This window comes from Centroberyx affinis, unplaced genomic scaffold (genome assembly GCF_046629955.1).
Source record: "Centroberyx affinis isolate AG114_WGS23_722 - 3 ecotype Tasmania unplaced genomic scaffold, CSIRO-AGI_Caff_v1 ptg002767l_1, whole genome shotgun sequence".
In the NCBI taxonomy this organism is placed as follows: Eukaryota; Metazoa; Chordata; class Actinopteri; order Beryciformes; family Berycidae; genus Centroberyx; species Centroberyx affinis.
The window spans coordinates 172,884-190,435 of NW_027280927.1; the positions used below are offsets into that span (position 1 = coordinate 172,884).

The 17,552-nt window shown below is 44.4% G+C and overlaps 1 protein-coding gene across 1 annotated transcript in view; it reads right to left on the minus strand.

Moving 5' to 3' along the window:
- LOC139657863 (protein kinase C-binding protein NELL1-like) overlaps window positions 1-16,571 on the minus strand; it is a 183,801-nt gene extending 167,230 nt beyond the window's left edge. Inside the window, exons 1-2 of the mRNA XM_071535810.1 lie at window positions 16,523-16,571; window positions 15,798-15,926 (exon numbers count right to left, since the gene is read on the minus strand). Of these exons, the coding sequence (XP_071391911.1) occupies window positions 15,798-15,926; window positions 16,523-16,571 (178 nt within the window). The remainder of the gene's footprint in view (window positions 1-15,797; window positions 15,927-16,522) is intronic.
- Window positions 16,572-17,552: the final 981 nt, after the last annotated feature.

Below are 17,552 nucleotides of genomic sequence, written 5' to 3' on the forward strand. Positions count from 1 at the left end.
TAGCAGAGGGGCCCGGCCAGGCTCCTATCCTGTCATCAGCGCCACACTTACGCAGCTATTTATCTCAATTAGCCATGCTCTGCATACTTGAAAAATATGATGTCAGGATAAGGCTGGGGCAACAGGCAACCGCGGATATTGTCCCACTCCATATTTGCGATAAATCACCCCCCCCCCCCCGAGAGCTCTCAACCACCGCGCCGTTTAAATGTCGAACGAAACAACAAATCGGTAAATAACCTCATCATCGCGCAGTGATGGTTATGGTAGGGCCGCTTAATCATTCTCTCACAGCCACAACCTGACAAGCCTCAGCCACATTGTTTACCTCTGCGAGAGCCTTGCTTTATTTTTCTATCTTTTAACGGGGGGAGGGGGGGGGGAAGCTGGTGGAGTAAACAAGCAGAGCAGCGTGGGCAGCATGCTGAGCAGGGGGGGGGGGGGGGGGGCGCAGATAGCATCAGGACGGGACGGCTCAGGAGGACACACACACACCGATAACGCCTAACCTGAGGTCACCCAAGGGCGCCGCGCTCCTCTCCCAGACATCATCTGAGGTATGACCCCAACGATCATACGTGACACATACAACACAGACGGCTGACAAAACAACTCCTCCGCACTTTGCCTGAGAACAAACACAGCTGAACGACACGATACAGATGAAATATACATAATAACGGAAAAGACCAAAAAAAAAAACAGAAAGACAAGACAAAGACAACAGCAACCGTTCCCTCCCTCCCTTGTCGGAGCAAACGGAGCATCAATTCACAGAGAGGCAAGCCGGGGAGAGGAAGCGACTCATCAGGCACGGAGGAATGGAAATGCAAACTAGCTGCTGAGCCGCCGAGCTGATCTCTCTCTCTCTCTCTCTCTGTGTGTGTGTGTGTACTCTCGACACGTGTCGCCGACAGATTATTCACACGGGGACTCCGCTTTGGAGAGGAAGCTACCGAGGGTTTAGTGACTCCGACTGCGCCGGGGGGGGGGGGGGTTGATTATGAAGTCAAAAACAATGCATTATTAAAATAAATGGCGCTCCAGATGTTCCCCCCCCCCCCACCCCCCCCCCCACCCGTCTCCATGACAAACGCTATCGTCTCTGAAGACGCGAGCCGAGCGTTAACGCGAGCTTGAAAAATCTCTGTGGTCTTTCGCCCTTTCTTCTGTGTGTGTGTGTGAATGTGTGTGTGTGTGTGTGTTAGTGTACAACGCCGCCTCCCTCCCTCTAGAAGTGCTGTCACCGTGATGCATTAGCAGGCCTCAGTCATTTGGCATTGTAAAAAGCTAAAGCCTTAGCGTTAATAAAGCGCCCCGGCATGAGGCTGGGCAGGCTCTACAGATACCCAGTTCCCTGTGTGAAGGATGCTCTCGCGGGCAAACAACCTCAAGCTAAATTCATTTAGCAACAAGACTGAATAAGCCTTCACTTGTTTTCATCAAAGCCCCCCCCCACCCCACCCCCCCCTCCCAGAGTTCAGCCTCGCCTCAGAGACGAGCGCTGTGAGACATGAAAAAGCTCGGAGCTGCTGCGAGTCGAGGAGAAGAGCAGCAGCATCTCTGTTTTTTGTACGCTTCCCTCTCCTGCAACCCTGACTAAAACAAAATGACGGCTGGCCTTGTGATGCAGTCAGTGCTCCCATGGTTTTTTTTTTTTTTTTTTTTTTTTTTTTTTTTAAATCCACCATCCTTTGATCCTTCACTGGAGAATTTCTTGTTTTGCACCTACAGTGTGTGAGGATTTACATACCGAGATGTGTGTGTGTGTGTGTGTGTGTGTGTGAACGTGGAGGCGTGCAGCAGCAGGTACAGTACGGTATCCATGCTGCGAGGAACACGCCAGGAACACGCCAGGAACACGCCAGGAACGCGCGATCACTCTTTCTTTCCCGCTAATGATGCCGGCACAGCGTGGGCCAATCGGCACCGAGATGCGTGCGAAAAACCCCCCTCATCTGAATTCAAAGCACGTGTGAATTTGGACGCGTGTCATAATGTGAAAGTGACATTTTCACCTGTGAATTGTCTCTTTGCATATTGAAATAATTTGTTTTTCCATGTGTAACGGTGGGTAAAAACCTTCAAAAAAAAGTTCACGTAGAAAAAAAATTGTTTCAATCGGTGTAATTTTTGAAATGCCAGAACACAATGCCAAAATGCGTCATCCCTCCGAGTTTCATCAAAATCGGAGCAGCGGTGTCTGAGATGTTGTTTTCGAGTTATAAAGACCTTTAATTATTGCGCCTCCCTCAAGGCCAGTCTGTGTACTTTTGTTGGGAACAATGAAAGGAGAGCAGTGAATTGTGTAATTTTTAGTTTGAACAGTCTTAACCCCAGAGTTTCCTGCGATCCACATTGCAAAGTTTAATAACACTGCAGTTCTTCATCCAGATCCAAAAGAGCAAGCAGGTCAACACATCACCTGGCCTAACCCGTCAGTGTTTATAGACTGTAAATGGTGCACAGTAGTGTGGCTTCAGTACTGGTTAAAGATTTCATACTAGTCTTTTCAGGACGTCACGTGGTTTGTCGTTTGTCTTCCGGGTTTGATGCAACGCTCTTCAGCAGCCGACCTACAAGTCCCAGATGTCGGACCTTCCAACCAGGACTTGAACGCCAATCTCGGAACCCATCGTCTATCGGTCTGACGACGATTAGACTGCCAATATTTCGGGGTTTCGCGGTCATTGTTTACAGTCCGATTAGCAACTTGAGACGCGAGAATGGAGTTGGAGGTGAGTACAATACACAAACATCGATACTTTTTGTAGGTGTTTTAGGTCCAGACGACATTTCGGCTAATCTCTATAAACAGATATCTGCATATGAGATGTCGTCTCTCAACTCCGACTCCATTCTCGCGTCTCAAGTTGCTAATCGGACTGTAAATGATGACCGGCGCACGGAAGAGGAAGTCTTGGCCCGGATGTCCACTGGCTACACCGGAAACCCCGAAACATTGGCCGTCGCCGCCAGAGTCTAATCATCGTCAGACTGATAGATGATGGGTTCCGTGATTGCTTGAACGCACACTGAGTCCTCCCAGGCAGAACAATCACAATACTGAACCCTGATTGGCCGTCAACAGCAGCAGATTAAGCTGCTGATTGGAGGTTTTCCAGTTCAAACACAGCAAACTGGCCCAACTGGAAGGATTTCATTAATTCTTTAGTGAGGGAGCCAGAAAACAAGAACTTGTCAGAAACAAGTGACGTTTACTGGAGTTAGTCTGAAACTACCTGGAAAAAAGGAGTATTTTTGAAAATGCAACAACTTAAAGTTCAACCACTCAAACAAAACCAAGTTTTAACAATGTCTTCATTAAACGCTGTAATCATACAGTGTGTGTATATAAATAGAGGACAATTAGAATTCCTGTAATAGGGCTTCTTTAAAACCTGCTGGGTCATTTTAGCCTCAGTGTCACATCCTTTGTCGTCATCTGAGTTCATCTCCAGTCAAAACACAAACCATCTTTGCTACCCAACTCTACTGCAACAACATTTTTACCAACCTTGTTAATATCAGATTCACACACTTGAGTGCTGCAATGTTGCAATATAGATAGCCAGCAGCTGTTTCTCCATGATGCCCAAAAGATATCACATTGCTTTTAATGGGAAGGCATCATGGGGGGTTGTATCATTAAGTTACAACAGACAGATTCAGTCGTCTGTGATATCTCAGTGTGAGTGAAGGCTGCTGATATGACTCAGCAGAAAGGACAAGAGGGAGACAAAGAAGAAGAACTGTGCAGATACGTATCTCCTTGGGAATCCAAAAAAAACCCCATCTGAATATGATTTGATATGAAACAATAGCTCCAGCTGCCTGAATGCAAATCTCTTAGTCTAGCTACTGTTTGAATTTCATGACATACAATTTTAATCTAGTTATTGTAATGTAAATGGTTGTTGACTATTTTTCAGCATAATTTCCATCCAAAAATAACACTGATACTTGGCTACATTAATTAATAACCATTCAACTTCAGCTAATCTAATCTCTAAGTATAATGATATTGTTTAGGACGGTGGTTCTCAACGTGGGGTCCGGGGACCACCAGTGGTTCTTGAGGGGGGTTCCTGGGGGTCCCCAGCAAATTGATGAATTGTTAAATTTTAGCATTATTTCATTTATTTCAGAAGTTAACACAACTAGAGAAGGTATAAGAATCTATTTTGATCATAGTTTCACTGGTATCTCTCTACCTACAATACAGATAGTCATGGAATTCTGGACAAAATCATATCTAACAATAGAAATACTCTCAAATGGGGGTTCGTGGCCCTAATGTGGACTAAATTAGGGGTCCTTGATATGAAAAAGGTTGAGAATCACTGGTTTAGGAAACAAATTCCCAGTACTTAACATTTTATTTATTAGCCTAAAAAAGAAAATTTCACTATACACTACAAGATGCATCGTCGCTGTCCAGTGGAAACCTTGTATCTCCAGGAACTAAGAGGAACGGCTTTGTTTTCAGCTTGACCACCATGCATGTTAGAGTTTATCCCCTGGGTCTTGAAAGGGTTTCATAAGACCAAGGCTGGTAAAACTGTCTTAACCCAGAGAGGAGCATGCACTCATTCAACTAAAGCTAAAACATGAAAATCACGACACATGACGGCAGCAAGCTTAATTGCATGACTTTGTCAGTGACACATTTTGCCTTCAGGCTGCCTTGGCTGCATGCTGTGGTGTGTTGAACTACAAGATAATACGGGTGTCATCGTTGTCTTGGTAACCAGCTTGTTGGTGTTGACAGTTAATCAATGATATTCCATGACCATGTCAGGAGGTTGGACTCAACAACACACCTACTGCACATTTCAGCTCTATTGTATGTTACTATCTATTGCCAAAATGTATCTGAAGAGTTCTATTCTGAAATGCTGTATATTCATTAAATACAAAGGTAATCATTCAATGGACTATGTCAAAAATATAGAGAATCCAGAATGAACCATTTTGTCAACAAGGGACTTAAGTTACATTAAATATCCTTATTTGTTTTATTTGGGTTCTACTAATTACTGTCTATGTGCAGCTCATTTCAAATGGTGGTTATCTCATTTTGAAGCTTCTCAGTTTCTGTGCGGTTGTGTCAATATCTCCAAATAGATATGGAAAACTTAGCATGTGACAGTACAACAGTACACAAGCAAATCCACACGGCTGGCTGGACGCAGCGAAGCAGATTTGGCATGCTGTCTACTGAAATATGGCAAACTTCCTGATAGAAATATGTTTTTTTTTGTTGGTTAATTAATTCATTGGTGAATAATGTTAAGGCTGCTGATATATCACGCATCTCTAGAGCCCAGAAAATGAATCCCGCAATATGTCCGAGCGGTCTAAAAATGTTATTAGCTGTAATTAGTCGTAACGGAGCAAATTCCAGTCCCAGTCTATGATGACGGTTATAAAGCCACTGGAGTGAAAGTGAATGCAATTACAGTGTGATTGCGATACCATCAAAACAAAGACAATGCCTTTAGGCGGGACAAAGCAGGGCTAATTATATCGGGCTTCTGATGGAGATCGGATAAAGGCGCTGAAGGCTCGTTCCTGCGCCTTCCACGAACAGTCAGAGAGAGCGATAAATAGACAGAGTTTAATTGCTCTGCGCTGAGGTGACTGTGCTAATTTTCCGTCTCGCGGTGGAGGATTTGAAGAAGTGCGTGCAGCAGGTGACATTTCTCTTGGTCTGATAATGAGCCAGCCCTGTAGGAGGAGCCTGCAGTGGGGTCGTCACGACGCCCCGCCGCCACCATCTTCCACACAGCCGGCCCTAAGCTCACATGGTTTGTAACAAGCAAACCTGAAGAGGCTGCAAATGAAAAGCAAAATGCAGTGTTCAGCACTGTTTTACTTGGAAAAACAGAAAAGATGAATCATTAAAGGAGCCAGGCATTCCAGCTTCCTTCTGTGCGGTGAACTCTTTGTGTGGTGAGCTGCTATTTCCTACAATATGTGGTCTGATTATTAAAGCAGTGACTATTTACTGTGTGTGTGTGTGTGTGCACCAGGATGAGTCACAGATGTCATTTCTACAACCACATGTCTTCCTGCGATCACAGCGGCCAGGGTGACGAGTGACATCTTTAAAATATTGTTCATCAACTGATCGTGAACGTCTGGAGAGATGTGAGCTGATTTACGGAGCAGAAACATCCGAAACGCATCTTTTATACGACATCACCGGGCCCGCCAAAACCCTTCGCTATCGATCCCCGCCCTTACACCAGATGACGCTTTTAAACCGAACGTATGGATTTTAGGTCCGGGGGAATGAAAAGTGTGTCGCGGCCATGGGAGGATGAGATCAGATCATGTTTTCCACATCCAACTGAAGGCACTTGTGTCTGCCCATTGTTCATCCAGCCTGCCTTTAATTTGACAGCAGGGGGGGCAATAGAGACACGTCTGTCCCTTTGAAAGATATCACCCTCATGTACGATGAATAATTCAGACGGAATAATTCTGCCGTGGGTTCCTGTGAGGTGGGACCAGTGTCTCGCCTCCTCCAGCGGTAGGACAGCCAGGAAACTCATACATAAAAGATGAAAGGTTTGATAGCCTCCGCTGGATTCGGGGGACTGGGCTTGTGTGCCACAGACTTTACAGTCGTAGCCTGGCTTAGCCGCACACAGCCTGTGAACTGCCCAGCCTCTCGGGCCCCGCCTGCACTGGGGCTTCCTCTGTAATATCTGTGCCATATGCAACCCTGCTCCACTCTGCAGTCAGAGGGGGCGAGGTATAAATAGCAACAGCATGGATGCAGGAGAGAATGAGACCTCACTGAAACCTCTCACTTTCCCAGCCAATTCACTCCTCACTAAGAGAGGAGCGAAGCGCAAGACAGCCTCCGATGTCGATTCAAAAATTAGTTTCAATTGCAGCGTTGCTCGGGTCACATTCTGCTGCTAGTAATCCACCCTGCATTCATCAATATTTCTAGAATGTGTGTCACCTGCTGTATAATTTACACGGCCGCATCTGCAATTGTGAGCTAAATTCGGCACTTTAATTTTGCCATTTTCCTTTTCGTTCTCCTGTTAACAGACAGCTTTAGTCTCATCTCCGGCGTGAGAGTGGAGACGGATCCATTCGAGTGGAGCCAAACCTTCTGCCTGCCCAATTGCCTGACACAAACATGATAACATTTCGGTGGAGCACATCAAAGATTGGCATATTCCTACCTTCTAAAACAGGAGTAACATGCACGACGCTGATATGCTTAGAAGAAAGGAACCTGCGGTGAAATGTGGGTTTATCTGTCCGTCAAGTTAACCTTCTATCCTCTTCAGGTACCCTGGGATATATCTGCAGTACTAAAAAGACATGAAGGCATAGCATTTTGGTTCAAGGCATTTGTCTTAATTCACTGTCAAGAATCTCTATCTATGAAGAGACAGACGCAACTAGCCATCAGTCTTTACACAAACTATATTACTTCTGCAATATTCTGCAATATGCTTCTGTTGATGGATTCAAACACTTTCTGAGATTTCAAAGTGTTTGCCTGAAAGGAACAAGGGAAATATTGGTGCAAAAACGGGCTGCACATTGATATACATAGTTTAAGATTGACAGGGAGTCTGTCAGCAGAATGTTTGATGGAGGTTCAAACAATCAAATCTATTATGTCAGCAGCAGAAAGTACTGTAATGCAACTTTTGTTGAGTTGCACTTGTATTTGAACAAGCTAGGTGGGTCAGAAGATGTAAAGAAATGGAAAAAAACCATAAAAAAACAACCACAACCAGAAGTCACTCGGTTGAACTTCCACCAACACTGAACAATTCTCCAACTTCAAAGCTGCAGCCTTCATAACGGTTTATGTTTGTTTTGTCATTTGTCTTCTGGATTTGACTTTCCAGGAAAATAGCATGTGACCGCAACACTGTTCAGCAGCTGACTTGGAAATTCTGAATGTCAGAATTTCCCACCGACACATGAACGCACCATAATAGTTATTGCTAAAAAAACGTTAACCCAGATTCAGATCATCACCAAAATCGAATCAACTGATCCTTCGGCCAAAGGCTACTTGTCCACCAAATTTCAGCCAAATCCGTTAATTACTTTTTGAGATATTTTGCTAACAGGCAGACAGAGAGAGACAGACAGACAGACAGACAAAAACAGACAGACAGAGACAGACAGACAGATAGGTGTGACAACTTCACTGGCAGAGGCAACAACAGTACTGTCCTTTAAGTCAGTGGTTCTCAACGTGGGGTCCGGGGACCACCAAGGGTCCCTGAGGGGGTTCCAGGGGGTCCCCAGGAAATTGATGAATTGTTAAACTTCACTATTATTTCATTTACAAGAAGTTAACACAATTAGAGAATGTAGAAGAATGACTATTTTGATCATAGTTTCACTGTTATCTCTCTACCTACAGTACAGACAGTCATGGAATTCTGGACAAAATATATATAACATATCGAACAATAAATATATTCTCAGATTTGGGTCCCAGAGACAAAATCTCATCAAATGGGGGTCCATGGCTCTAATGTGGACTAAATAAGGGGTTAAGGTTGAGAATCACTGCTTTAAGTAATCAGAAAAATGTTTATTTAGTGTTTACATGTGGAATTCAATTTACCACAATTTATTACTGTTGAATAAATAGATTACTACTGTTGTAAAATGATTCATATCCTATAATGCATGAATGGCAAGCATAATGTGCTGTTACACAGATTTCTGTCAACTACTGGCATGGTATCATATCATAGTCGTACCATCAGGCTCCCTGGTGGTCATGACAGAGATGATGAAGAGGAAAACATACACTGTTACAGATAATATGGACCCCCCTCTATAGAGTGTGCTCAGGGACTGTAATCATTGTAATCAGCTATAATTGCCTAGATACTCCACGGAATCCTTTTTTATCATCTGCAATTAGACACCATCATTATTAAAATCATGAGTACTCACTTGGTCTAGACTGATTTATTTTGGTGTGTGTGTCTATTTTTGTGTGTATTGTTCATGTCTTTCTGTGCCTTGTTGGCCAAATGAGCGGCAATAAAGGAAAAATCCACATTCAAATGATCTTCTTTTAGATCTCATCAATCTGGGATGTTCAGTCCACTCCAGGGAGTTATTTTGTGATGAAGTGTTGTAATTTACTTTTTTTTGGGTGAGCCCACTTTCCCTCAACCTGCCTCGTCTAGTTCTACTTCAGTCTGCGATTTCCTGTGTTTCCCAGAATGCCTTTCGACAACCCACAGAGAAGAGGTATGAACTTCTTCTTATTCAGCTTTGAGTTAAACATGTAGGCGGAGAGAGAGACAGTGATAGTGACAGTAAGAGTGTTTTTCCAGTTGAGAAAAAGTGAGTTACAGCCTTACTGAAACCCCAACCTGTCTCTCTGCTGCATTGCATTCTGGTCTCTCTCCTGCTCCTGTGGGTGGAGAAATTGGTCTCTCTCCTCTTCTACGATGGATTTCTCCCTGTATGATTGTTGAACGTCTCTCGGTGCAAAATGGCGGCTCTAGAAAGAAGCCCTCGCTCTTTGATTCTGAGGGACTGACACCAAAAACCTGACGTTTACCGCTGATGTTTTACATCCTGAAACATTTTCTCATATCGAACTCCACTGTAGCTGCTGGAAACATCTGGAGGTGACGTCACCTCGTTTACGATTGGTCAGTTATCCACGAAGAAGAAAAATACACCAAATAACAAACTGGACCCAGAAATGCAAGGTACATCACCAGTAGCTGTTTCTTTTTAACAGTACTGAAGTGTTTTCAGGTGGATTTTCCTTTAAAACCAGCTTCAGCGTACATAAATGCAGTAATAGCGAAGGAGCAGTGATCCGCTCTGAATCTAGTTCTGGATCAGGAGTTTGGAGAAGTCGGTGAGCAGAAGATTATCGCGGGCAGCGCAGGAAGAGAGCAGTCGCTTAGTGCGTGTTTCCCTGCTGTTAATAAACCACCGGCTGCACTGTAGCTCTCTTGCTGGAGAGAAATTCAATTTTGCTCAGTTGTCAGCCACCAGAAATTGAGAGTCATTCCAGAGTCACAAATTTTGCTGTTCACAATATGCCTGTCAGTTCTTACAACACTCAGTCCTTACAACAAGCGGTATTTTACAACCCTCCAGAAGAAGAGGCAGAGGAGGCGGAGGAGGCAGCTGCAGCCCCCGACACAGACTAGATGCTGGATAGTAGACCTTTTCTGACGACCTCTATATTACCACTTCGCTTTGTGTGGCATAGTGGAAAATCTGAAACGCTCCCACAAGTCCCGCTCCCGGATTTTTTTTGGACTAGAATCTAATGTGTGACCGTACAATCATCAGCTTTCAGGGTCAGTTCAGGGGATTTAAATCGCGGGCCTTGGGGATACACAACACAGAAGCCGAGCAGGGTTTTGCTGACGTGTGTGTGATCTGTTAAAACTGATGCCATGTCTACAGATGATGTCACTGGGCCGGAGCGCAGGATGCGGCTTGTAGTGGGGAAAAAGTAAAGGGCCAATGTGACCAAGAACCAGTCAGAGGAATCAATACTGATGTGCACAAAATTATATAGGTCAATAAGATTGTATCACACAGCCTGTGTGTTATAATGACGATATGTTTAGCCCTGACAAGTATAATTTGATGGTCAACAACATCTGAAGCAATACTTAAAAGAAAAATCCACCTTCAAATACTATTAAACTAAACTGTGCATTCCAGGAGTTATTTTGTGATGAATTGTTGGAAGTTGTTATGCCCACTTTGTCCGTGCCTTGTCTACTTCTACTCTAGTTAGTGATTTCCTACATTTCCCATAATGCCTTTTGACAACCTTCTGAGAAGGGGCGTGAACTTGTTGTACTCAGCCCAACAAGTAGGTGGAGAGAGGGATAGTGATCACAGCAGCAGAGCAGCTTTCCAGGCTAGAAAAAGTGAGAGTCACCCCCCCTTTACTCAAATCACAACCTGTCTCTCTGCTGCATTGCATTCTGGTCTCTCTCCTGCTCCTGTGGGTGGAGCAATTGGTCTCTCTCCTCTTCTACGATGGATTTCTCCCTGTATGATTGTTGAACGTCTCTCGGTGCAAAATGGCGGCTCTAGAAAGAAGCCCTCGCTCTTTGATTCTGAGGGACTGACACCAAAACCTGACGTTTACCACTGATGTTTTACATCCTGAAACATTTTCTCATATCAAACTCCACTGTAGCTGCTGGAAATATCTGGAGGTGACATCACCTCGTCTACGATTGGACAGATATCCACCAAGAAAAAAAATACACCAAACAACAAACTGGACCCAGAAATCCAAAGAACATCACCAATAGCTGTTTTTTCTTATCAGTGTTAAGGTGTTTTTGGGTGGATTTGTCCTTTAAAGTGAATAGTAGGTTGGGGGAAAAAGCTCTCATTGGAATCTAAAAGAAGGTCGATTAAAAGGTAATTAAGGTCCATTTCAGTGCTGAGGTCTAAAGCCAGATTGCAGGCTCTGGTAGACATTATCTTAAATTAAAAAATCACAGTGTTAAGTGTTTAGGATAATTGACCACAATGGCAGACAGGAGATGAGTTTATAGATCTTATGGGTATCAGGATCAAGGTTGCATTTCTCACCGTTTCCCGGTTTAACATTAATGGTTTTGAGCAACTGAATCAATTAGTGACAGATCCAGAGTAATTCATACAGAGCGGACAAGACTCAGAGAGCTGGAGGAGCTCCCACACCCGCTGTGTTGGTATGGCAATCTCTTCATATCAGTAGTGTTCATGTAATTCAAATAACCATTAAATAATCGAATATTTCCCACTGTATTTGATGAAAAACAGACATCAGCGTGTCTGACTCATGCCTGGACTGGGGAGGTCTACTCAACTGTTCAAGTAGGGCTGGACCACAATATTACTGTTTATTGTCTTTCAATAGAATTATACTGTGATGAAATATGAAAAAAATGAAATGAGTTATTATGACACACAACTCTATTGTCTGAATTAAACAGATACTAATTAAAACAAATCGGAGAATATGATTTGAAAATGAGTTTTATCAAGCTTTATATTGCCATGCAGTTGTGTGACAAACATCAATTTTGCATATGTTTACAGATATCATTATATATCGATATCGAAAGGTTTTTCTTATTGATTATCATGATATTAAATCTTGATGGAGAGCCATCTTCCTCAGGGTGATAAAAATGGCTCAGTGGAGGATATACAGCATAGAAGTTACCAATCAAAACATTTACTGTGCTCATGTGACAGGTAGCCGAATTAAATATCACACAGCCTATGATGTCATGTGAATACATTAAGGCACAATGTACCTCCCCAATGGATCATTTACACACAGCATCTATCGAAAAACACATTAAAGGAGAAATGCCAAATATCCACCGACCATAATCCCATTCCTTTTGAAAACCGGAATCACTGGAAATAGCTTCAACATATACCATCTCATCATAAAAAAATCCACATTTCCACCCAACACATGTCTGCACAGGGACGCCAAGCACAAACGGAGGATAATCATTAGAAGAATTTTAAATCAAAATCAACAGTGCGACCGATGGGGGTCCGGGTAATGAGGTTGACAATCTAGGTTGAGAAAGTAGGTCAGCCCCCGGTCTGGACACACTGACTTCACTCAATACCACTTATAGAAGCTGCCATAACATAACACAACCCCCTTAACACAAAAAAAAGAATACAAATCATGACAATTAGCTGAGCTGCGTCCCACAATCAATACAAACTGTAAGAGCGGGAGAAAAAAACCTGAGTATTAGCATTTTTCATTCTGTTGGCCTCCAGAGTGAAAAATGCTCCATAAGGCAGGATCAGATAGGTACACATCTAGATAAAGACCTTTTAGAGGAGGCTGCACTCATCTGACTTTGCTAAACTGGCTTCCTTTATCAGTGGCACCGGCCCCGATACATTTTTCCTTCTGACCATAACTTAAGGTCATAAACCCTGGCATCTATTTCCACCAACGCAAGCCATCTGTTGTTTGTGAATCAGTGGCTAACTGGGAGCAGGAGAGACTGGAGACACCAGTCCCAGCAGCCAGCCGAGGGACTGCCAGATCCTCTCTCTCTCTCTCTCTCTCTCTCTCTCCCTCTCTCCCTCTCTCTCTCTCTCATCGCGGTCCAACACCCCACGCTATCGACGCTAAGGGGCCACAGCAGACCCAAACATTCCCATATTCCCTGAGGGGCCTTTTTCCCCATTCATTTCACCAGCATTAAATCCATTACAGTGCGCCGCTCCGCAATTTATGCAATCAAACGGCTGAAATATGATATCGAGCTCGGTGCAAAACATGATTGCGTACACAGCGTACATAAATCATCTTGAGAAATCACTGGACCCAATCAGCCACGCTGGGTCCTGCGCAGATTACCAGGCGCCGGTTAATCATCGGCTGTTTGTTGCCCTAACTTATTAGAGCATCATCGTCTTCCTCACTTTTAAAACGCCCGATAGTTTCGTTCAACTTGGCTGCGGCGCTCTGCTGGGCCATCTGGGTTATAGGGCTATGAAAGCAGTGAGGGTGTGGGCGAAGTGTTAAATAGGTCATAACACAAACATCCTCTCCAACTCTCAGGACCAATGTTCCCCTATGGGTTAGCCTCCAGTTTCACACGCTATTGTGGCTGCTGGAGCCTGGAAACCATGGGGATAGCAGGATCCGAGACTTGGGAGACGGGGGTGGGAGTAGGAGAGTGTGTGTGTGTGTGTGTGTGTGTGTGTGTGTGTGTGTGTGTGGGTGTGTGGGTGGGTGGGTGGGTTACTCCAGTGCAGTAGCATCAGTAGAAAGTGAGGCTGTATCCGTCTGGCCTGAAGCCCTGAGCCTCGGCCAGCTCCACCTCGGCACAGTTAGCCAAGAAGCCCTGCCTTCATTCATTCGGAGCCAGTGGCACACAGAGCCAAGCACTATAGAAACTACAACCACACACACACACACACACACACACACACAAATGGAGACAATGCACACACACACACACACCCCACGAGTAGGGCTCGATCGATACAGGTTCTTTCAGGATGATGCCCATAGCTGATGCTTTGTGTCGATATTCAATATCTTGAAACCATTTTCATGCCAGAAAACTACAAAGATTCAGAGTTTCTCCCAGAATTTGCTTCTCATCAGGGTGGAAAAGCCTCTGAAACCGCATTCAGACCATCATGGGACACAAAAGCTCTCCACTGAAACCCTGATGAGATTCTTTTAGTGTTAGCAGCTCTTTAAGGCAGGGAGACCCACCACACCTATTCAATAACAGGGGAAACTCTGCCTTTAAATGAAGAATTAATGTGCAAAAACATTACTGAACAACTGGATGAAAAAAAGAGTAGTAGTTTTCTGTAGCCTACTATCATATCAGATGTGGACGACACTGACCGGCTGATATCTGATATTTAACAAAAAGTCAATATCGGCCCGATGTGATGGCAAACCCATATCGGTCTAACTCTAAAACCACACAAACACACAGCAAGCCCAGGAAACTGTGAAGATCTGTGCAACAACTGATCACTGCCACTGTAAAATCCCTCTATCTCCCTCACGTACAATCCCCCTGCTCTCTCTCTCTCTCTCTCTCTCTGTAGTGTCTTCCACTCTTCTCCTAATCCCTCTCTTCTAGTCTTTAGACTTCTACTCTCAAATAATTCAGTCTCATGCTTATAAAGCTGACAGCACTAAATAAAGAGGTGTGAGCTCTGCTCAGGCTGTAGAGCAGCAAGTGCCAAAGCAAAGTTCCAACACTGGCAATGCATCTCACCAATAATATGCACAGTGATATTCCTCTGGGGGTTTACAGCTTCTGCTACTCAATAGTGACTTTATCAGACTTTATGGTACTTTTTTATCTCCTGAGCACTGCAAAAGATCGTTAAGCCTATTATTGAGTCCTAAAATCGTAATCTTCTTAAAAATAAGTGAAAAAATCTGCCAGTGGAGTTCAGATTACTCCACTTGTTTCCGATGCAAATCAACTTGTTTCGAGACTTTTGTAGAATCAAGTGTCACTTTCTTGACAGCAGTGCAGTGATCTGCCTTATTCTGACTGGTTTCAACAGACTGACACTCATTTCTAGAAAATTCCCGAGACAAGTGAAGCTGCATTGGAAACAAGTGAAGAGTTATCTCTCCTCACTGGCAGAGTGTTTCTCTTGGTTTGAGAAAAATAAGATCTGAAGGCTGAATATGAGACTTAATGACTTGCTAAGATGGATTTTTGCATTATACTATTCCCATTTGGACTTATGGCTTTGACATTTGAATAATATCCTTCTAGATTGATTATAGTAGCTATTATGTAATCTGTTTTTCCTTTCCAGTGAGGCTCTACATATCCCAATCTCAGGCTATGTGCCCTTCCAGGTCCTCTGTTACACCTCTGTACCATATCCCATTAGCCACCAGTTGTTGAGGTTACACAACAATGTCACTGGAAACAGTCCTGCTGCTGCTCCAGTGATACACCAATCATACACGGGGCGCTCAAGTGTGGCCTGGAAGGGGCTGGAGCATCTGCTGCCTAGGACAAATTAAATGTGGAGTAATTATGAGCGGTGGCTCCCCGGAGTTTTTCTGGCTCAGCATCCTCACTAATACTGTGTCACCCAAAAGGTGTGGCGCTGGCTTTGCTCACACTAACTAATGAAACAAAGAGCGGAGTGCATGTAGCCATGACATACTGTAGGAGACAAAGACATTTCTGAACTTGAGTCACGCTGAATGCGCCCGATCCGATGCATCAGACAGATATTATATAGGCATGCATTACCTCGAAATATGAAGGCTTTGCTACTGTTGTGAAGCCCCGCCACTTGGGTAATTCCATAGGTGGCATTTGCCAGGTCAAGTTCATTGATGATATCAATCTGGTAATCTTGATCTGTTCCGAAAGCCAAAGCTGGTGGAGAGAAATGAAGGTTAGAGAATGTCGAAGTGTCTAAGAACATTCACAGACTGGTGAGGTGAGGAGGATTCTGCCTAAAGGGCTTTTTACTGAATTCAAAATTCTGTTTTACAAATAAACGTGGTAATTGCTTATGTGCATTCCAATGCTTAAAATGACTGGTCGTGGGGAAAAAAAGTCACGCAATTTTAATGTATTCTTATGCAGGATAATGCTAGTATAGACCCCCAATAAATGCGCGAAATCTGCCCGATAACGCAGCCAACACCTGTCTTCACGGGCTGGAGGTAGACTGTGCGCAGCAATGACATAGAAAGGTAAGAGGTGTCACTGGTTTACCTCATTCTTGATCCTGGCTATTCACAAACAATTCATCTAAAAATGTATTGTGATTAGAAGCGGGCAGTAAGATGCGGTCCAGAGTCCCTGCCAAAAAAAATAAAAAAAATCTCTACGACATGTTTGCGCGCAAGGTGCAAAATATTGGGGGAGCGTAAAAAAAAAAAAAAAAAAACGTTAAGAAGCTCGTGTCACTTGTAACAACTCTCCTTATCGTTACCGCACAGTGCCACGCGCGCCTTGCAACTCACCTGGTTTGGTAAAAAAGAAAAGGGATAACAAAGCCACGGAAATATCCATTTGTGTTGGAGTTGCGCTGTACAGAGTCCTCAGCCGTGCCCAACGCCCGTGCGCTCCGCTGCGTATCCACACACTGACCCGCTCTGATCCGTCTGGAGCTCTGCGCTTCTCTCACCGCGCCTGGATGTGGAGGAACGGAGCGGTCCACAGCGCGGGAGGAGGGGTTTCCTCACAGCGACGCCACACGAGTTTTACAACGCAGGAACGCACCCGCTCGGCCCCCCGCCCCCGTCCTCAAAAACGACAAATATCCGCGTTTATTCGGAACACCCATAAAACTCGACTGAAGGCGGGGGGGGGTATTGTCAATGATAAATCTTTAAATTCCCCCCCGTTCAGAGCGTCGAAAGTTCCAATTTCGGAGGTGAGAAAAGGGCTTTTCAAAGAAAGTCGGTGAGTCGAGAGTATATGGGAATTCTCTGTAATAGATAGGCAGGTTGTTCTCACTTGTTACAGCCGAGATTATCCGAAGAACTTCATATCCCGTGGTGCAAATGAACAATGCAGCGGCTGATAAAGTAGAGCACTGCGTTTTTTGGGGGTAATTGTAAGAAGATAGTGCAGACTGCAGAATGTAAGTTTACTGTATGTGAAATTATTAATCTAAAATTGACTGCTGTTACACAGAAAGCAAGGCAGTGCTCTCCCTCTCCTTCTCCCTCTCCCTGCATCCCACCATCACCTCCTCCTCCTCCTCCTCCAGCTCCTGAATCGACCTCTCCCTCCTCCACCTCCTCCTCGCCTCCGAGAATCCCTGGGATTTATAAGCGCCGCCGCACCAAGCCTCTTTCCTCTGGGGCCTGTCCTTCTTGAGAACCATTAATCATATACCCTTCTCCTGCCCGGCTCGTCTAATTTGTGTACACTGTCAGGTTGTCCGGGCAACCCGCGGCAACACAAACCGGTGAGGGCGAGAACAGTGGCATTTGCTTAGTGATTATGGCAGTTACACAGTGCATCACCTGCTCTGCTTGTGCAAGC